General features: G+C 47.0%; 1 protein-coding gene across 4 annotated transcripts in view; it reads right to left on the bottom strand.

The window, feature by feature from the left end:
* Positions 1-22918, bottom strand: part of LOC146205421 (uncharacterized) — a 124385-nt gene that overhangs the window by 27050 nt on the left and 74417 nt on the right. For all 4 annotated transcript variants that reach the window (XR_014704176.1, XM_084590079.1, XM_084590082.1 and 1 more), the window contains one exon: positions 18627-18909. Coding sequence is in view for 3 of the 4 variants with exons in the window: in XM_084590079.1 (XP_084446205.1) it covers positions 18627-18909 (283 nt within the window). In the remaining variant the exon portion in view is untranslated. The remainder of the gene's footprint in view (positions 1-18626; positions 18910-22918) is intronic.

Genomic DNA, 22918 nt, shown 5'->3' with positions numbered 1-22918 from the left:
TGCACAAACCTGTTCCTCACACATTTTACAAGGTGGGGGAAGTCTGACAGAAAATACAGCCATCATTCTGGGTCAGTGGGGTGCTGCAAACTTGTGTCTTTCTTCCCACATATTCCAAATGAGCGCCACATACTTCGGTTCCACGAGGCCCTGTCGCCGGTCACAAAATCAATATGCAGCCCTGCATTCTCACTCATGATCACTGTCTCCAAAATTATCTGGCAGAATATCGGATTTGACATTACTATGGGAAGCAAAGACACTAAGAATTTGATGCCAGCTCCCTGAGAATGGTTTGAACATGACAACTAAGCCATGATCGCACGCGAGTGCCTTCTGATTTTCTGGAGATCGACGAAGCCTTCAATATTGCTGTCAGGTGCAAGCCTTATATGCTCCGACAATTTCACCGCATAGATGAAAAGGCCACCATGACGATGAAAAGGCTCTATTGTTTTAGCTTTTTCTGCAACAGCTGCACTTCCTCACTCAGACCAAGTTCATTCTTTAGCCCTATTTAGGTAGCTACGCAAACAAGTATGAGAGGGTAGAGTCATAATTTAGTTTTTCCTGATGTGCTCATATAGACGTGGGTTTTTCATGCACATTATAGCACACTCAAGCACCTATTCACTCTCATACCTCATTCTTTTCGTGCTTTGTCTCTTCAAAGCTGTGAGGCATGCCAAGATCTGTTGCTGCTGCTTGATGGGCATCCCTTTAATTCTCTCCTGAAACACCACAGAATCCGTCTGTGACTTTGCTTTCAGAATGCAAACGTTTGACCTCTATAGCTTTGCCGTCCACAGCTTCATCTTGTAAGAAGGCGTTTTAGACGGGGCCTTTGGCAGTTCTCTTGTATGGAGCTTCATTCAGAAACACTTTCCTCAAATACTTATATTGCGGACAACATTTTCCCGCTATTGGGCTGACTCCCGAACAGGATGCACTAAAACACTTGCCACTACAAGTCTTCATATTCCACTTTGTACTTGTTTTGAACTCACCCTCTTCACCAAAACCGCTGCACAGACTCATAGAATCAACTTCACGGAGTAGTTCTTCAACCACTGCGATATTTGTCACTGTGATGTTTTTCACTTCAGTGACTTGTACAAACAGTGAAGCATGAATATTGTGGTCACCTGCTGTGCACAAAACCTCCTCAAAGAAAAGACTATGTCTGTTTATGCTACACACGGTAAAACTTACAATGTTTTCAGCACCAGCAATTTGGTGCCTTGTCCAGTAGCAGTTTGGCTACTCACATGAGGTAAGATTAGGCACCGACACAATGTTTTCGTCAGCAGGGTTTTGTCATTTTGTTCCTGTTGAGTCTCATTTTTTCCACCGTTCAGAGAGAGACTGCCATCAATGCGGGAGGCCTTAAAGGGCAAGCCAGGGGTTGAAGTCTTTGATTTCCTTTTCCGTGGCGCTTTCTTCGAGAGATAAGACGGCTCATTAGGATATATGGTAGGGACAGCACCTGTCATCAACACAGGATGATCACGTGGGATCTTCACTGCTTGCCCATTAATTACATGCATGAAATCACATATAATGTACTGCTGATCAAAATGTAGTTCACAAGCATTGACCGCGCGCCGAGCGGTTTATCAGCACGAGGTACCGCTCTACACCTAGCTTGGAAGCGCTCTGGATCTTTAGGCACAGCAAACAGTGTCACACGCCAATCATGCTTCCTCGATGACACATATCCAGACGAGCAGCCAGGGGCAAAGCAATGAGTCTGCATCCACCTTTTCGCTTTCTTACCGCTGTCCATTTTGAAAGGAAAACTAAACATGACAGAAACAGAAAAGCATGCACATCTACATACTCGCCCTTGTACTTCGGCGAGACAGATTAGGCACCAAAGCTGAGAACAGGAGAAACTGAGTTAGGGTAAAGCAGCGTCCACAAGCAAAAAGACCGAACACGTCGACATGCGCCGGAGAGAATGCATCGAAGAGCTAACAGTAGCGCCACAGCGGCAACCAGTGGTGGCGCCATGAACCAAAAGCGAGTTTCCTCCAAGCGGCGGAATGTGCAGCCATGTCACCTTCCCCTTCTGGCCACCATACCATGGCCCACTAAAACTTATGTCGGTGATGCGTACATTCCTGTCAGGGCCCAGTAGAGCTTTTGGATCATACCAGCTGGGAAAATCTACATCAAAAAGTGACTGGTTTTAGCACGCTCTTTAAGGGTGCCTATGAATTGTCGCGCCATCTGGAAGCAGTCAGTAGAAGCTTTCTGCTCTAGCCATCATTGTCTTCTGGAAATCACCTTTTGCATCTTAATTACCTCTACGGCTTTTATTTCTAAGATTTTCGCTCCTGCTACTTTTGAGCGTTTGCAATTTAGACACAGTTTTCTTTAATGGCCATGGGCACCGCCACCATTCGTGGGCACACAAATTTAAACCAATCAAAACCACTGTTTATTTATACATAGGCCCTATGGAAAGTTTCACAACTGGTAATATTAAAGAGCTCTGGGTAAAGTATAGGTACAGCGTGGCGAGAAGGTTGTCCTACACTTGTGTAGCGCCATCATGGTACTCCCATGGTTGTCCATACTCATTAGTGGTTTTTTTCTAATAAAATTAGCTATCTTCACTTTACACGCACAAAAGACTTTAAAAAGTAAACCTATTTAACATTAAAGATTTAATAATATTTTAACATTGCATTTTTTTTTTCACAGTTGTAAAATATTAGCGATATAAAGGCTGATAAAGGCATAAAGTTTCTTACTCCATGGGTGCCCAAAGCATCATGGGGCGGAGAGCTACTGGGTGCAGAAATACAACTTTTGGCCAAACGTAATGCGAAAATAAACTTTGTTCTACACTAAAAAATGTCCCAACTGAAAGGGGTTTTACTGATGGTTCAACAGGGAATATAGCCCTCTGTAAGCTGCACGGCGAACAGCACACAGTCCGTCAAGGCACAAAACCAGAGAGCTCGAGCAGCGCAGCGGCACTTCATCGTCCTCTTCGTCTTCGTGAATCCGCTCTTCGTTCAGTACAATTTCCCCGTGAGCGAAGAGGAGCCACCCTGGCGACCTATGGCGAGGACAAGACGAGTGGGTCATAGTATGTTTTCAGGCGGCTCACATGCACAGTTTCGCAGCCGCGATGACGCATGTCCGAAGAGGGAGTGAGTGGATCCACGATATAATTTATAGGGGAGGTTTGGTGAACGATGCGGTAGGGGCCGTGGTACTCAGTTCGAAATTTTGATGATAATCCCGGTGGGGTGCCAGGAACCCAGAGCCAAACGAGGGATCCTGTAGGGAAAGAATGTGGCGTCTGACCTTTGTCGTGACGATGCTTTTGGCGCCCTTGAGATTCCGATGTTAAACTGCGGGCCAGCTGGCGACATTCCTCCGCACGCTTTGCAGCGTCGGAAAGGGGAGTCCACTTGGAGGAGTCTGGACTATATGGTAATATAATGTCCATCGTGGACGATGCCTCACGGCCACAAAGGAGGAAGAAAGGGCTAAATCCGGTAGTTGACTGCGTGGCGGTGTTGTAAGCGTACGTCATGAAAGGAAGAACAGCGTCCCAGTTAGTCTGATCGGTGGCAACGTACATCGTGAGCATATTTCCGAGAGTACGATTGAAGCGCTCAGTCAGCCCGTTAGTTTGAGGGTGATAGGCTGTGGTGGTCCGGTGTATGATTCGACATTCGGCCAGTAGAGCTTCAACGACGTTGGAAAGGAAGACTCGGCCTCTGTCACTCAGTAGCTCGCGTGGTGCGCCGTGGCGAAGAACAAAATGATGAAGCAAAAACAGGGCAACTTCATGGGCAGTAGCGGCAGGTAGGGCGGCGGTCTCCGCATATCGGGTGAGGTGGTGGATGCCGACGATAATCCAGCGGTTCCCAGAGACCGAGCAGGGAAGTGGCCTGTAAAGATCAACGCCAACACGATCAAAAGGACGGGCCGGGCATGGAAGGGGTTGTAAGGGGCCAGAAGCACGAGGTGTGGATGACTTGCGGCGCTGACAGGCGATGCAGGAGCGGACGTATTTGCGAATATAACCGTACATGCCGCGCCAATAGTAGCGTTGAGAAATTCTTTGAAACGTCTTGACTACACCAGGATGGGCACACTGATGGTCGGCATGGAAAGAGGCGCAAATTTTATGTCGTAAATGGCGGGGAATGACGAGAAGCCACCGTCGACCATCAGACATATAATTTCGGCGGTAGAGAAGACCGTCTCGTAGGGCAGTGTTGTGCTTGACGGCGTAAAGTCCGAGAAGGCGCAGCAGCGTTAGAAGTGGACACGATGTCGATAAAAGATGCCAGCCAGAGGTCTTTGCGCTGCTCCGCAGGCATATCAACGATGGTTACAGACGAGAGGACAGGATCAGCCGCCGTGGAGCACGCAGGTTCGTTGGAGAGGGGGGAACGAGACAGAGCGTCGGCGTCCATGTGTTTACGGCCAGAGCGATATATAACGCGGATGTCAAATTCCTGAAGGCGGAGAGCCCATCGTGCGAGGTGGCCAGACGGGTCTTTAAGAGAGGACAGCCAACATAACGCGTGGTGGTCGGTGACGACGTCAAACTGGCGACCGTACAGGTAGGGTCGGAATTTCGTTAGTGCCCACACAATTGCCAACACTCCTTTTTGGTAACTGAGTAGTTGCATTCAGCTTTAGAGAGGACACGACTCGCGTACGCGACGACGTATTCGTGAAAGCCGTTTTTTCGTTGTGCCAAGACAGCTCTGAGGCCAACGCCACTCGCATCAGTATGGACCTCGGTGGGTGCTGTCGGGTCGTAGTGGCGAAGGATTGGCGGCGATGTCAAAAGATGGGTAATATGCGGGTAAAGTCGGGTAATATGCGGCGCCGTTCCTCGAATGCAATTTTGCTGCTGGACTCTCTTGCTTCGAACGACAACCAGCCGAGGTCACCCTGGATTGCCTCAATGGCAACTCGCCCGTGACACCCCGGGGCTACTCGGCCAACTTCGTGTTGTCCGCGCTCCAGCCAAGCACGCGTGGAGGCCGATATGCACACCACAGCATTTGCGAATGTCAGGGCCAGAACGTGCACAGCCTTCCACAATTCGCGGACTATCACGTATTGGCTGCATCCCCACAGGCACCGTTTGCGCAAAATACAGCACGCTCGCTGGGAGGAACGTCGCACGTGTTTTTCGTGTGCTGCATATACGTCTCCTTGGGCACTGATGTTAATGCTGAGGTACCTGTAGGTAATGGTCTGAGGTATAGGCTCTCCGCTTGGCAGACGCAGCATGGAGAGTGAGGTGCTGGGGCTTGTCTTCATCTCCGCTGAACATCTCGGAAAACTGGGGCTAGCCTTCAATGCAAGGAAATCAGCTGTGCTGTACTTCGCGGGCCCCAGCACCTCACTCTCCATGCTGCGTCTGCCAAGCGGAGAGCCTATACCTCAGACCACCACCTACAGGTGCCTCGGCATTAACATCAGTGCCCAAGGAGACGTATATGCAGCACACGAAGAACACATGCGACGTTCCTCCCAGCGAGCGTGCTGTATTTTGTGCAAACGGTGCCTGTGGGGATGCAGCCAATACGTGATAGTCCGCGAATTGTGGAAGGCTGTGCACGTTCTGGCCCTGACATTCGCAAATGCTGTGGTATGCATATCGGCCTCCACGCGTGCTTGGCTGGAGCGCGGACAACACGAAGCTGGCCGAGTAGCCCTAGGGTGTCACGGGCGAGTTGCCAATGAGGCAATCCAGGGTGACCACGGCTGGTCGTCGTTCGAAGCAAGAGAGTCCAGCAGCAAAACTGCATTCGAGGAATGGCTACGTATATTACCCGACTCACGATGGGCACGACGAGTGTTTCGGTACCTCCACTTTAAGGGGACCAGAACGCAATGGTGCTCCCGGGTACAGCGGTTGCGTGGCAAGTACAGTCTCTTTGCAAATTCCATCCAAGAGAATGAGCTAAGTGAACAGAAGAGCGGACGTGCGGTGCGAACCTGGGTGCAAGCAGCAGAGACTGGCCGCTGGCAATCCGCTATGGAGACCAAATCAACGCTCCAGATGTACCGCACGCACAAGCAGGCCATTGCACCAGAACTCCTGTACGACAACAGCGGGGGTAGTGCCCTTCTTTTCGAGGCGTGCGCCGGAGCTCTGCGCACACTCGTGTACTGCCGGCGCTTCGATGATTCCGCCGAGACACAAGCCGCCACCTGCAGAGCCTGTGGGAGACATGAGGAGCTCCTAGATAGAACACCTGGTGCTCCACTGCGACGGGTTGTCTCCTCGACACGCAGATGGCGCCACCATTTTGTGCGCATTGGGCTTCAAGGCGGGCGACGAAAGCGACGAAACGAACGCTATCGCAAGTCGCAGTGTTTCCGTCACGAAGGCTAGGCTATAACAGTGGTGGCAAATAACTCGGCGATGACTGCCAAATGACTGAACATCGCACTCAGTGACTGCCACTCAGTGACTGCCACACACTGCCAGTGAGTGTGTGTGTGCCAGTGCGTGACTTTGTGCCAGTGTGTTTTGTGCAACAATGTGTATGCGTGTTTTGAGTGTTTTGTTTTTCTTTTTTTACAAATTTTTGGTTTGATCCGGGGGACCCCGTTGATCTCCCGATACGAAGGGAATGACCAAAGACTCATCATCATCATCATCGTCGTCGCACTCAATTGACCAGGTAGTTAAGTCACTGTTTCCCCCGAGTAGCTTCGTCAGGGGTGCAATAATAGAAACGAAATTTCGTACGAAGCGCCGAAAATAGGAGCATAGACCTATGAAGCTTCGAAGTTGCTTGAGCGAGACCGGCTTAGGAAACTCCGCCACTGCGCGCAGCTTGGCCGGATCAAGGCGAACACCTTCCTTAGAGACGATGTGCCCCAAAATGGTCAACTCCCTGGCAGCGAAGTGACACTTCTTGAGATTCAGTTGTAGGCCGGCGTCAGTAAGACAAACCAAAACTTGCCGCAAGCGCTCTAGATGCATAGCGAAGTCGGTGGAAAAGACAACAATGTCATCCAAGTAGCAGAGGCAGATGTGCCACTTGAACTTCCGCAAGATGTTATCCATCATCCTCTCGAATGTGGCGGGCGCATTGCACAGACCGAAGGGCATCACATTAAATTCATAGAGGCCATCCGGCGTCACAAATGCGGTCTTCTCTCTGTCACAGGCGGCCATTGGCACTTGCCAGTAACCGGAACGTAAATCAAGAGACGAAAAGTACTCGGCACCTTGGAGGCAATCAAGAGCGTTGTCTATACGCGGAAGGGGGTAATTGTCCTTGTGGTATTTTTGTTGAGGTGCTGTTAATCGATACAAAAGCAAAACGAACCATCTTTCTTCTTTACTAGCACCACTGGTGAAGACCAGGGGCTTTGAGATGGAAGGATTACACCACGTTGTAGCATATCCTCAACTTGCTCATTGATCACGTGACGCTCTGCCACTGACACACGATAGGGGCGCTGTCAAAAAGGCGAGTTAGAGCCGGTCTGAATGTGATGTGTGACTGTAGAAGTGTGGCCGAGAGGTGTGTGGGCAGCATCAAAGGCGAAGCGAAACGTCTGTAATAAGGCCACAAGCTGCGTCCGGTAGGTGGAAGGAAGAGCGTCATCGATGGCGGTTCAGAAGTCGTCTGGCAACGAATCAGGCGTCTGATCGGACTGCAGAGCATCGATGTAGTTACTACGGTAGGTCTCGGAGGCGTCCAGGTCGGAAAGAAAGTGGGCTGGTTGAATAGAACCGGGAGATTCACCACGTAGAAGAGTAATCGGGCACAGAGACGGATTGTAGATGAGTAGGTTCGTGAAGCCACCGTGAACATCAAGAACAGCAGATGGCAGCAGCAGGTGGTTGCGGTGGATGAAGGATGCAGACGGCGTAAATAAAACACTAACGGCTGACACAGCAGGACACGAAAGGGGCACAAGGGCACAAGCCTCTGGTACTACGTCGACATCTTCAGCGATGGTGAGCTTTTGAGGACACACTGAACGGTTGTCGTCGGGCAGTGCGTTGCACAGTGCAGAAAATTCCACTTCAGCTCGGGCGCAATCGATCACGGCGTTATTTTTAGACAAGAAGTCCCATTTGAGGATCATGTCGTGGGAGCAAGACGACAAAACTATGAACTCCGGTAGATGCACGATGCTGAACTTTGTACTCTTCTTTGTACAGGCGCTACTGGAATGCAGTGGATCGGGCTGTGGCGACTTCCATGTGTCCCCGGGCCATCTTTCTTCTGTGACGTCGGTGACGAGACATCGGCAACCATGTTTGCGTACGGGTGTGTTTGTGTCGCTTATATCGGTGCCATCAGATGGAAAACATGTGGAAGGATTATCGCCGTTACCTCGTTTGGACACATCGTTCGGCGCAGCGGCAACATCCGGGACTTCGTGGGAACGGCCTAAAAAGACTGGACGGACAGCAGATCTCTTCAGAGGGCTCGGCGGCACCATTAGACGCACAATGCTGAACTTCGTACTCTTCTTTGTACAGGTTAGTGACAAATGGTCATTCACAAGTTGCCTTAGAAGCGATTGTGCCTGCCTTGTCGTGCTGCCGAGCCCCCAGTGTATTCTTTGTTGCTGCTATGAGTCATCGCGAGTGCCTTGCATGCTGTTGAAGCTGAGTGGCGATGTAGAGGAGAACCCTGGGCCAGATGAACAGAAACTGGATCAAATTCTGAGCACTGTCACAGAAATTAAGGCTACCCAAACTGCTTTGCAAGGTGGACTTGAGGGTGTTCAGTTCAGGCTCTCTGAAATAGAAGCCACATTAGCGCCGCTAAAGCTATGTAATGAAAAAGTGCAGAAATGTGAGGAATCTATAGTGGTGATGCATAAGGAATTGTTCCAAGTCACTAAAAAATTGGATGACCTGGAAAATAGAAGTCGTAGAAATAATATTGTGATCTATGGATTGAAAGAGGAAAATAACGAGAGTGCCTTTGAGCTTCAAGAAAAAGTAGAAAACGATCTCTTGGGAAGCAAATTGGAAGTCCAGGTCAGATCCATAGAACACATCCATCGTGTTGGCAGGAAAGATGCTGGCAAAGAACGCCCTGTCATCTTGCGCTTTTATGAATTCACTGAAAAGATTAAGGTTTTTCAAAGTTGCCATAAGCTAAAGAACAGTGGAAAAATCAATATCTAAGGATTTCTCGGTTCCTGTGCGCGAAATACGCAAAAAATTATGGCAGTCCTCTAAATTAAATCGTGACAATGGGGATAAAGTAAGTTTAGTTTTTGACAAGCTCAAAATAAACAATAATATGTATGCATGGGATCCCACAGAGAATAAAAGGGTACCAGTGAAGCAAACGAAAAACACATTTTCGAAATCTCAAGGTGGTCCCGCTGAATGACGTTTTCACAATAATCCATTCATCATTCTGAGTTTCAATGCTAGGAGCATTGTTAATAAGGTTGATAAATTAGAAGAATTATCCTGCTTTACAGTACAGACGTACTAATAATTACAGAAACGTGGTTGCACTCTTCCATACATGACTCGGAAATCGTCCCTGCGTTTACACACTTCTTAGATCTGATAGGGACAGCCGTGGTGGTGGTGTTGCTATTGCCATCATTAAGCAGAACCTCTACTTCAAGGAAGAGGAAGGCATGGACGGCCATGAAAGTGTTTGGTGCACGATAACAACGGGTAATGCTAAAGTACTAATTGGTGGTATTTATAGGTGCCCGAACACCACAGATGACTATCTTTTGAAATTGCATGACTATTTGAATTCTAAAATGAAAGAACGGACTAAATTCATATTATCTGGAGATTTCAATTCACCCGGAATTGATTGGACCACCTTAACTCCTGGAAGAAAGGAAGTGACCAATTGCGAACTGCTTTTAAACATAATGTTCAGTTTTTCTTTACAACAGATGGTTACAATGCCGACACGCATTCAGGGCGAGACTAGCTCAGTGCTCGATCTTGTTTTTGTATCTAGCATGTTAACCCCGGAACTTGTCATTGCGGAAGGTATATCAGACCATAAGTTACTCGCATTAACATTTCCACAGATGGGACAGCAGCACACCACAGTCCACCGTGAGCAGACACGTATTGTAACGAAAGATTATAGTCGGGCTGATGACGTGAGCATCATCGACTTTATAGATTTAAAGTCGGATAGTTATATTTTGGAAAACCGGTCAACTGTTAATCACTTATGGCTAAAGTTCAAGGAAATGATAAAATACTGTGAAGAAAACTTCATTCCATCCAAGACGAAAAGAATACAATGTAAAACGCCATATATTACCTGCATGATTATTCATCTAAAGCGAAAACTCCAGAGAATGTGTAGAAGTAAAAAACCACCTGCGGAAATATGTGAACTTTCCCATGTTCTTAAAAAGGAAATTAAAGATGCGAGAGTAAGGTTTTTTTCAAGCACTTTGTCAAACTTTATGTCTACACAACCACAGAAATTTTGCCGCTATTTATCAAAATCTGATGATGCGATCTCAAAAATAGAAGTCGACGGATGTATCAGAGATCAGCGAGCGATTGCAAACTATTTCAATTCATACTTTCAATCTGTCTTCACACGTGCAACACCGGTGAATGCAACCCCTGCGCAGCACACTAGCCACATGCCCGAAGTGGTGATAACACAAACAGGCGTCCTTAACTTGCTTTTGGAAATAGATACGAAAAAGTGTCCTGGTCCTGATGGCATCTCAAATGTATTCATTAGACGCTATGCTGAGCAGATTGCTCCTTTTCTGTGCGCAATATTTACCGAGTCCCTTAAAACAGGTACTGCTCTACAAGATTGGCTTCATTCGAAGGTGAAACCTATTCATAAGGGCGGCAGCAAATTGCTGGTGAACACATACCGACCTATATCATTAATCAGTTCTTGTTGCAAGGTAATGGAGCATATAATTCATAAGGCTATCATAACATACTTAGAAGAAAACAATCTTCTATTCCCTAGACAACATGGCTTTCGAAAAAAATTGTCAACAGTTACTCAACTAGTTGAAATCACACATGACCTGGCATCAATAATTCTCGACTACAGGCTGATACAATCCTCATAGATTTCGCTAAAGCTTTCGATCGTGTCCACCATAAAAAATTGATTTTAAAACTAAAAATGATAGGTATTGATCTGAAAATAGTAGCATGGATAGAAGCCTACCTTTCCAACCGTAAACAGTTCGTGTCAATAAATGGTTTCGACTCAGATTACCTTGAAGTCCTCTCATGGGTTCCCCAAGGGCTCTGTTCTTGGGCCCCTGTTGTTTCTCATATATGCAAATGATATCTATTTGTGTGCCGAACATGGAGTGACAATGAGACTTTTTGCAGATGACTGCGTGATTTATACAGCCGTGAACAGCTCTGGTGACCAAATGAAACTTCAATCTTCTTTAAAAAGCATTTCTGACTGGTGTGCAAATTAACATCTCGAAAACGGCGTATTTAAATATAACAAGAAAAAAAATTCCTTTGTCTTACAACTACACATTATCTGGCTCCCCGATACCACACGTAGCCAAAGCAAAATACCTGGGGATCACACTAACCCAAGACCTTAAATGGAACGCACACATCAAGAACATACGTAGCAGCGCATTCAAACAGCTTGGTTTTCTTCGCCGCAGACTAGCAATGGCTCCACCGCACGTGAAGTTAACAACCTATAAAACATTAGTACGACCTATCCTTGAGTATGCAAACATAATCTGGGATCACCATCAAGCGTACCTGATCGAAAAGTTAGAAAAAATTCAGTCGAAACCACTACGATTCATATATTCAAAATACTCACGTCATGAAAGCGTAACAGCCATGCGCATCACTGCACAAATACAGACCTTGTTTTGTCGCCGGAAAACGACTGTAATGAAGTTCCTTTTCAACATTTATCATCATAGATTAAACATAGATAAGGAAGACTACCTGAAAACACCCCAGCGTCACTCCACCCGAGGTAACCATAATTATTGCATTAGACCATTCTGGGAGCATTGTAACACGTTTAAATACTCGTTTTTTTCCTAAGGCTATCGAAATGTGGAATGCGTTACCAAGTAAAATTGTTAACATTACTAACCCTGATGTCTTTTTTCAAAACGAACGATTTTTCACCAATGAAAATAATGTTATTTGACTGTCGGGAATTGCCATTTCCATTGTGTTCCTTTTTGTTTGTACTGTTTCTATGTACGATTTACTTGACCTACTCCTGTATGAGCCTGAAGAAGGCTTACAGTATTAATAAAAAAAAAAAAAAAACACCTTCAATGACGACACGTGCTGTGCATGCTGCTAAAGGTGCAATCCTCTCTTCATTGGCAGTGCGGAGCGACAAACCATCAAATGACGTCGTAACTTTTCGTAATCATCGGCAGAGTCGCTCATGAATCACTGACACTGCAGCGCCCGTATCGACCAGCGCATATACGGACAGACCATTGACAGAGATCACTATAACATTCGTGGGCAAAATATGAGGCCTTAAGCTTTTCGCAGAGCACGCAGTTTTTGCCTCAGGAACCGCGGAGCTTAGTTTCCCTCGTCAGCAGGTGGTGGTCGCCGGCGCATTGGTGACAGTGACCGGCGCCGCGGAGAAGGAGAACGACGGTTTGTATATGAACGCTGTTCTGTGGCGTACGCAGGCGGAGAGTGGACAGAACGGAGTAGCGGTGGGGAGTGCTCGGGAGGCACGGCCATGCGACGACGACATTTACGGGCCACATGTCCAGCGAAACCACAGTAGTAGCAAGTTGGGCGATTGTCCGAAGTGCGCTACGGGTTGTAATAGCGTGGAGTCGCAGGATGAAGCGGAGCGGTTTGAGGAGACGGTGCATGGCGTAGGGCAGGCTGCATGGGTGGTAACGGCTCAGGCGGGGGCCGCGCAGCCACTGCCGTGTAGGTCAAAGGGGCTGGTGCAGAAGGTTGGCTATACTGTACTGGTGCTCCGACATATGTCAATGGAGCAATAGCAGGAGCTTCAGGAAGCCTGGGAAATGCTTCTGCAACTTGTTCGCGGATAACTTGCTGCAACTTTGACACCAAAGGAGAGGAAGCGTCAGGACGATGGGGAATGAGGGACAGTTGACGGGACAGTGTTCTTTTCTAACAAACTGCTTTATTTGGGGTAGCAATGAGGGCTGTTCTGCATCAGGTGTTAGAGCTGCAAGAAGCTCCTGGTGTGAGAGCGAGAAACGAGTGATTTTACGGCGCTTGCGTAATTCTTCTAAGTTTTGGCAAGCAGTGATTACGTCGACGACAGTTGCTGGATTTCTGGCCAGAAGCATCTGGAACGTGTCGTCGTCTATTCCTTGTAAAATGTGACCAATCTTGGCATGCTCTGTCATTGAAGTGTCCACGCGCTTGCAGAGGTCTACAACATCTTCAATATAGCTTGTAAAGTTCTCGCCAGGTAGCTGGGCACGGCCGCGCAAGCGTTGCTCAGCGCGCAGCTTGCGCACTGCAGGCCTGCCAAAGATATCGGAAAAAGTGGTGTTGAAAGCAGACCACGATGAGATATCGCCCTCGTGGTTGCGGAACCACAGGTTGGCAACGTCCGTTAAGTAGAATATGACGTTATTTAATTTGAGGCCGTCGTCCCATTTGTTGCGAGTACTGACCCACTCATATGAGGAAAGCCAATCTTCGACATCGTGGTCGCCGGTTCCGCTGAAGATTGGAGGGTCTCGTTGGTGCAAAGCTCCAGCGCAGTAGACGGGGAACGAGGAGCTGGTTGTACTAGGGGTGGTAGTGTAGGTCATGGCTGTTGTTGATAGTGTGCGGCTGCGAAGCTCCAGGGCGGACGGAAATCCTCACCTCCACCAAGTGAAAGGGGTTTTACTGATGGTTCAACAGGGAATACAGCCCTCTGTAAGCTGCATGGCGAACAGCACAAGCACACAGTCCGTCAAGGCACAAAACCAGAGAGCTCGAGCAGTGCAGGGGCACTTCATCGTCCTCTTCGTCTTCGTGAATCTGCTCTTCGGTCACTACACAACATTCAATATTGTGACTTTAAATTGCAAAAAAGCGAGCGAAACAGCATGTAAGTGTAAAATTTGTCCAAAGTGCAGTGCCCCCAGCTTTCCCTCTAAGTAAGAGTAAGAAACTTTATGGATAAAGGTGTACTCCTAATAGTTTCATATCGCTCTGTCTGCTTTTTACTACACGCCGCATGTACTGCGCGAGTAATTTCCTATGCGCACTATGGCTGATAGTATTTCTTGTGCGCGCATCGGTAGATAGTGCGTGATAAACTCGATTCTTGACGCTGTTGGCAGTTTAGCGGCCAGTTCTCGGCATCCAAGCAGGCACCCAAAACCCCCAGAGAAGCCAACATTGGTGCTAGATAGAGTCAGAGGGCCGTGCGAGAGCAGACTTACTTCGCTCGAAAGCTAAAGAACACAACCAACACAACTGTCCACTTTCACATAATGTCCCATCAGTTGTTTTGCCCAGTCGGTGCAGTAAGCATGCAGCATGCTGCAGCTTGATCCGTGTCACACGATCCACCGCTATATCAGAAACCGATTGCAATGCCACCAAAGTGTGCAAAACAAGATACCGAAAGGGATCAGGCATTTTGTTTCATGTGTGAATACTGTTCCTTCTTTTTTTTTTCCCTTTCAAATGGGCATATTTCCTCACCTGCATTTCTTTACTGGCTGTATTTCTATGAAGATTCCCAGGTCTCACTCGCCAGGGCTTGCCACCACCTCGACCAACTTTCGTCTTAAATTGTCAAACGAACTAAGAAATATTAAAATAGCAATAATGAACTGCGCTGCAGCACCGTTCTACGTGCCGTGCTACCCTGCGCGTACTGTGATCTGTGATGCACGCGGCCTCCACAGTCCCCGTTTTGCCAACGTTGCCAGGTTGGCACGCTGCAATTTGCGCTAGATTTGGTCCAAAAGTCGAGTGGAAAGTGCTAGCTACCGTGCGCGAAGTATTACGATGGCTGGGAACACGATTAGCAAAGGAATGAAGAGGGCTTCTATAAGAGTGCTGCCGCCACCTTCACTCTAGTTTTGGTTGTATTAACAGTATTACCTGTATGGTTCCTATGCCGTAGAGTTTAGAACCTAAACTTAACGTTACTCTATACTAAATATGTCTAATTACTGTCTGGCAGGTGAAATTACGCTAGTTTTCGGTACATCACTTTTGCCGACAAGCAACCGTCATTGTGGTCGCTACTCATGATTTCCACAATCAGACTACATAAAAATGGGCGCATGCACTGATCGAAAAAGTCTCTTCTACAGCGTTTCTGGCAAAACTGCTACGCAATCGTTCACTCGAGACATTGCACCGAAAAACATTGGATGCTTAGAGAGCAGTGTTCTGTCCCTTTAAGCCAAGCAATGAAGCCTGATGAATTCGCCTCAGACGCGAAGTGGTCCAAGGCCCAGGAAAAGGTCGAGGACAGGGTGTGGGAGTTTGGGAAACTCTTGTGTCCCCTTACAGCCAGAACTACGATTACGAGAGCTCTCCTGTTCTGGATTTCGTCCTCCATTGCAGGCATGGCACCTCTGCCAGTATGCACCATCTGGAACTAATTTCTTTTCGCTTCTTATGAACAGGGCAATGGACTCTGTTGCAAGGCCTGTGGCGAAGCTGCCCAAACATAAGGGGTGGGGGGCTCTGTATCCTTGATCTGGACATTGCAGCAGCAGTTCTGTATGTCTGGTGGATCCCAATATGAAGGAGCATTGAACAAGGGTAAAGGGGGTACGCCTCAGCTCGCAGGTCAAGCCAACGTTTCAACAAGTTCACTTGTCGAAACGTTGGCTCGACCTGCGAACTGAGGCATACCCCTTTACCCTTGTTCTGTGCTCCTTCATACTGTGTAAACCATCTTCTTACTTTCATTCTACCTGGTGGATCCCAAGTAGCATTGGATTCGGACATGTTCCTTTCCCATAGTCTGGCTTCATTTCTCCTTAGTACTTGGCCCTGTTTTTTTGCCCACAGCATGTACTCCACTGCTTGTCCTGGTCCGGTTCTCCATCTCCATTCTATGCTTAGGCAGCTAACAGCCTTGAGCGCCTTTGTAAAGAACAGGTTTGTTGGTTGGTTTGTGGGGTTTAACGTCCCACAGAAGCTCAGGCTATGAGAGACGCTGTAGTGGAGGACTTCGGAAATTTCGACCACCCGGGGTTCTTTAACGTGCACTGACTTCGCACAGCACACGGGCGCCTTGCTTTTCGCCTCCATCGAAAAGCGGCCGCCGAGGCCGCCCGCACCCTTGGGAACAGTAGTCGAGCGCCGTAACCACTGCGCCACCCCGGCGGGGTCTTTGTAAAGAACAGTGCACATACCAAGCATAGCTGGCAGGCTGCACTGCCACATATGGCAGCAGGGCCCCAGGATTCCATAAAGTGCTTGCAAAAGTGCCTAAGGAGATTGGTCCTCCCTGCAGTGGTTACAGCATCTCCAGAGTGAGCAGAGTTTTGTGAACACTTCGTGTCGGCTGCTTGTTCTTTTTTTCTATTATTCGAGATTTTTTCCATTAGGCATAGTGAGAGAGAGAAGGAATGTGGGAGAAAATTAGAAAAAGAAGCATACGCTAGCCTCGCTTAAAAGTTTGCAAAAGTTTAAGCGATTATACAACGTCCACATGCGATAGTTGCATTCGAAGTCTCACAGCAGGCCTACCTTCTTTAGGAACCATTGTCACAGAAGCCATGGCAGGAGAAGTCCACAACAAGTGTCTCACATCTCATGATTCCCGCTTAGCAACATAATGAGGGAAATTGTCAGTGGCAAACATTTGTCATACTACTAATGACATGGCATAACAAGTGGCTGTGGTTTGCTTAGTTTCTGGCAGAAAACTCTCTGTGTTCCTATGATCAATAACGATACGGAAATGGTTGCCCTTCAAGGCACTCCAAATTCGATGAAGGTCCAACCATCTTGTCGGCTTGTCACCACAGTGGTGACAAAGGCTGTTTTTGTGTCAGGTGCAACCTCTTTGCGCGTGTCACCACACAACAGCCCTCGTGTCTGGGTAGAGCCCTCAACTTGAACACGAAAAGCTCCCCCCATTCCCTTGAACCTAAAAAGGGGTGGGGTTGCCGGAAGTGTTGTAGGGGTGATGATAGGTCAAGGAGTAGTGTGTGATTATGGGGCAAGGCACTTTCGGGTATAAAGTTCGCTTCCTATCTGACAACGTTAGCCAACACACTCACCAGACCTCCATCCTACTGGCCACCTTGCAACCCTATTTTTGGATGTTGCAGCCAGATCACGGTGAAGTCACTGCATATGTTGTGGGGACATGGCCCCTCATCTAGACATATGCAGTGTCTGGCCTGGTGCATGGAAGACTACCCTGGTGATCCGGACATCACCTCTGGTGGCTGCTCCCATGGCCCAGAATCATTAGCTTTGACCCCTGATCAACTCCAGTTGGCCATCAAGATTGATTATGGTAAGATGATCAGCACCTTATACGTGGATCAACGCTAGGACATCGATCGCCCGCGGCACCCAGTGACTCTCAAGAAAAAAGGGCCAACCAAAGGGTCAGTACCAACTCACCCAGTCATCCACCTTGTTGAAAAAAAGGGTCACATATGGGCTTTTCACCGCATGAGGCAAATATAAGGTGCCAAAACTAATCACTGGACTGACACATTCGATTTTCAGCCCTGGACAGTTCCGGGCTACTTGCTGATGGGAGTCGTGCATTCGTTTTTTTTTCTCTCTGTCCACTGCTGTCCACCAGTACAGCTGTCAGAAAGGTAGCGCAGTGCTAGCAGCCACATTGAGTTAGACTCTGTGCGCATTCCGAGTTCCTTCAGACGATATCGAGCATAAACCTTGACACAAGCTCTGTAGCTGGCCTCTAAGCAACTGTAAGACAAGAGATAAACATGCACACGGCAAGGGAAATCTTGTACACATTGGAAAATTGGTGGGTACCCTGTGGGATCAGAAATCAAACCTGATACCTCCAAAATGCAGATTCTCTACCACAAGGCCACCGCGTCGGTTTGCAGACAATACGGTAGCGTAGCGATGACATGCAAGCTACATGTCGCCATGAAGGCTGCGTTTTGGCTGGCATTCCACAACCAACGCTATCTTCAGGTGCCGCCAAAAATTGCTATTAATCGACTGCTGACGCCACTCCTCCGGTAAGAAAGTATCCACCTTAAAATGCTTCATGACAATATTCAGTTAACTCCTTTTTCAAGTGAGCATTAAGTCGACTTTTTCTCAATGGCAGCTATTGCTATTCAAAGAATTGAAAACAAGGTATTAGTAGTCCTACATCTCAAATTCGCCATAAATATTTTAAATCCAACAATCCAAAGTACGCTCAATTAGCTGACCGGTTTGAACAAAACTTAGCTCAATTTTTATCTGAGACTAAAAGTACTATTTTCCTCTATTATTGTGACCCCAGATGATATGCCCTGCTTATGTTCTACTATGTGTTTCACCATTAAATTTTTTTCTGCATTCATTAAAACAACAGTAAAAAGACGCCCACTTTCTCTGAAACACTGCATTCCTGTGGCTGCATTGCCCACATCTGCTATGGGACAGGAAGTCAAAATAATATCAGTATCTGAAAAGCCCAGGGACATTTTCTGCTCACCTGTGTGCAGACGCATGTGCACCTTGAGGCTACCCATGGTGGAGAAGAAGGAAGAGCAGATGTGGCACGGGTAATTGCGCTCGCCTCGGTGGGTGCGTCGGTGTGTGTCTAGAGTGGACTTGACCGTGAAGGACTTCTGGCAAATCTCGCATGAGAAAGGCCGCTCACCCGTATGGATGCGTACATGTCGCGCCAAGTCACTTGGCTTTCGAAAACTCTTAGGGCACACCTCGCACCGATTTGGGTAGTCGGCAGTAGGCGGCTTTTCCCACTCCTGTGATTCCTGCAAACGTATGACAAGGTGCCACACAAGGAAATGAATATGAGCATTTTCGCGACTACTACTACTTCACAGCACTTTTTCACAGGCCTAACTAGCTCACCAATTCGGTGCGTAATCAAATAGGTCTACTCGCGCTTTGCTATTAAGGATGGGAGGGTGAGATCAGAACCAAGCTTTACAGGAAAGACCCTTGGATGCCGAGTTAGACACGGTACATATTCGTATGGCTTAATTGAAGCGGGCCTTTTACATATAGCTCGTGGTACCTTGGGCAACATACTTCACGGTTCTCCTCATGAGCCTGCCTTTGGAAGTTGATGGTGAGAAGACAGTGCAATCATCTACCAAGATAACTATGCCAAACTAGGCTTACCCACATTAAACCCCTGCAATTTTTTTTTGGTCAAGCCTCCCAATTGATCAAGCTACAGCACAACAAAAGGTACATCAGGTAACTAGGACCACTTAAGAGTCTTGATTCCTATTTGTCACAGCTCAGCTTTAAGCATGCATGTGCCTATTATACATTTTACAAAACTTTCTGGCGCAGGTGACAGCAGCATTCCTGCGATCACGAGATTAGGAATGGTGACAAGCAGACACAATGACAACACTTCTGCTTTGCCTTACATGTCACTTTCTTTCTATGTACCACAGATAGAGATGAATGCCTGCCTTTTAATATTTTAGGGCTCATACTCGCGGCCACGACCCTGTCCTGTTTGTCCGGCCACGAGAAGTGTCACACTTCTTTGCGAGATTCCACGGGATACCATGAGATTGTGACGCTATCACCTGGTGACGTTATCGGCCAGTCTACCATGATGAAGATAGTTAAAAATAAATAAATAAATCCTGTCTCCATCGAGAATCAAACCTCCATCCCTTGGATCCCCAGCCGAGTGCTTTAACCAACTGCACCACGCCCGGGATCATGAAACACTCGTCATAGTTCTTGTCTACCGTGAGGATGATAGTAGCGATGACAATGACACTGCAATTAATGATAATGACAATGATGACATTAGCAATAATAATTATGGTGCATTTAGTTGATAATAATAGAGCAAACATGATGCACCGTGTGCACTAGCAACGCTTGGAATTTTGCATTTCTCCAGTGCAGATTCCACAGTGCTCTCGGAATAAAAAGGGCACTGCGCATACTACTTGTGGTTTGGGTGAAACTATCTTAGAACCTGCACGACTCCACTTATACGTTCACCCATCCAATTTCAGATGAATGTTTTAGTATAAGTTGACTCATATACAGCAATACACGATAAATCAGATACCAGCACAATGAAAGTGCATGCTTATGTGAGTCGACCACATCGATGCAGTTTAGAAATCAAACGCGCCATTACATTCATACTAAGAACCCTGTCATAGTAAGCTCAGATATAAAGTGAAACTGTGGTCGCAGTTCACTTTCCATATACACTGCACATTTTATTTAGTGCGTTAGCACTATAGCCTGCGTTTTTAGATTTCAGCGATCTTTGACTGTCCAGTTGATGTTGGCAAGCAGTTAAATCCAAAATAGGCCGGTTTTACAAATGCTTGTCCAATCCTTGACCTCCAGCAGTTATTCAGTCTAAAGGAAACCAAAATAAAACACTTTCTAGCCAGGAGTGCGTTTCAAACTCATGGCGATGCAAACAGATCAAGCCTTGCTGGCCCCAGCATTAAACCACTATGTCATTGCCGCCGCTGAGCACCCTGCATGTTTAACTCCCAGTCTCTCTCGCTGCGCTTGGCATGTCGCCATCTTCATCATCTCCATCCATGTTCATCCCATTTCTCTCTCTGAAAGCATGTTAATCTGCTCCAAAATTTTATACTGAGCAATGACTAAGGCCAACCCTCGTTGGTTTTGCAGATCTTTGTGCGAAGCTTTCTTGAACATAAAAACTGAGCCTTGAACTGAAATCAAGTGCTGGTGCACCTTAATCGCATCTGGCCTAACCATGCTAAATAATTTTTTTATTTGTAGTAAACCTAAATTTAATAAGGAAGCAATTACACATAGTAAAGGCTATCTACCAATGGAAATATGCTTCCCATACACAGCCTAGGATCGCGAGGAAAACATTTGGAGGCAAACGGACGCCCAGAGTGATAGAACAGTGCCCTCTGTGATGGCTTTGCCACCAGACGCCAGCTTAAAACACATGCATGCATACACACAGACACGGTGTACATGTGGAAGAAAAAAAAAAAGAAAACTAGTCAACAGTGCTGGCTATTGAGAAAGAAACACAGTAAAAGTGCAGGAAAGGGAACAAAAAACTACAGGACTGCAGTTAAGTCTACGTAAGAGAAGAAATGGCAAAAGCTACTATACAGAACTGTTTTCACTAACTGCATCACATTGTCATCCCTACTACCATCACTATTGCTACTATCATCAACAACAATGCTATCAACATTATCATGCTACTATTACCTGCATGCTAGTCAAGGAGAATTGCGATCAGTTTCTCATGAGCCTGGCATGGTTTAGTGGTTTGCTCGCTCGGCTGGGAATCAGAGGTATAGTGGTTCAATGCCCAGTGGAGACAGATTTTTTTTCTTAACTGTCAATTCGTGTGAACATTTCCAGCGGGCATTTCTGCAGCCTATTAGCCTAGAAAGGCTTTTTGCCTTAAAATTCTAGGAGGCACTTAAGACCCCTCAAGTGGTCACACGCGTGAAAAACAGCAATTTTCATCAAAAAATTGCGTTTTCTGTTTTTGCTACTTTTATTATCTTTAACCTTTCCTTCTTCATGTTCACCAACCCCAGTCTCGAACGCAGACAAAAAGTAATGAAAATGTTCGATGTGAGCACGTGAGGTGACAGACCAATAGGCAGAACTGAGCTACGTTTATAACGGCTACGAATTTCAAACATGGCGTCTACCGATTTTGTGGCGTTTCAGGCAGGTAGAAAGAGCTTTTTTGCATTTTGTGAGTCCTCCAGCAGTTTTCAAAAAGAGATTAGAAACAAGTTTTTTTCTGTCCCCAAAAGCTATACCACCACACTCGAATATGCTGCTGCCATTGGCTCAAAGCTGCTGTACCACATGTCAGGTTGCAGCGCTGTGGTTCATTCAGGGACACACAGGCTTTGAGCAAGTTTTGAAGAAGCTAGGTATATCCTGCTTCTCGGAAATTGATTTTACTGAGTAAAGCCCGTTTCACAAGGTGCGACGCGCACGGAAAAATTTGGCTCAGTCACACTGTCGTTGCGAAGGCAATCACAGCAGCCTATTTCACATGCTTGACAGCGCCCTGCGATTTATGTCGGTGCGGCGTGAGCAGCCGATGATTCCAAAGAAATTATTTTCAAGAAATAAATGGCAAACATGATGTATTGTCTCTATTTTATTGTACAATATCTTTTAATTTATATGTAACCTACATTTAGGGAAAAAGCTATTTTTGAAACTTTTGTCGGCTTCGACAGCTTCAGCTCCGTCATTTCCTGTGACGTATGCCTCGGAATTCTATTGGCTGACGGCTGTCTCCAACGCAGGGGTCGCATCGGCCATGCGGCAATGCGACCAACTCATTGGAAGCCCATCACAATGGCTCTGCGACGAGAGCGGCGAGCATTTCTGTCGCATTGTGGCTGAAATCGCACTCTGCTGCGGCAAGAATCGCATCATGTGAAACGGGCTTAATGCGTGTGACAGTCTGCGAGTCTCAAGGATGTCTACTAAAGAAACTGCTGTGGCCATGTCCCATCATCCCCACATGATGAAAAAAAAATAGCACCAAGGACGCATTTCGAAGGCAATGCGAGGGACTTACATATACTGCAGGGGAATTCTAAAAAAGCATGTTACTTCACAGCTCCTTAAGCTTCATTTTCCCCACTTTGTTTAAAAAAATTCGGCATGTTCACTCATTAAATGTTCTGTTGAAATTTTCATCATCATCATCATCAGCCTGACTATACCCACTGCAGGGTGAAGGCCTCTACCATATTTCTCCAATTAACCCGGTTCTGTACTAGCTGCATC

This window comes from Amblyomma maculatum, chromosome 1 (genome assembly GCF_055883805.1).
Source record: "Amblyomma maculatum isolate TAMU_Amacu chromosome 1, ASM5588380v1, whole genome shotgun sequence".
Classification (NCBI taxonomy): Eukaryota; Metazoa; Arthropoda; class Arachnida; order Ixodida; family Ixodidae; genus Amblyomma; species Amblyomma maculatum.
Note: the sequence above shows the minus strand (reverse complement) of the source record. Positions and strands in the feature narration are given on the sequence as shown.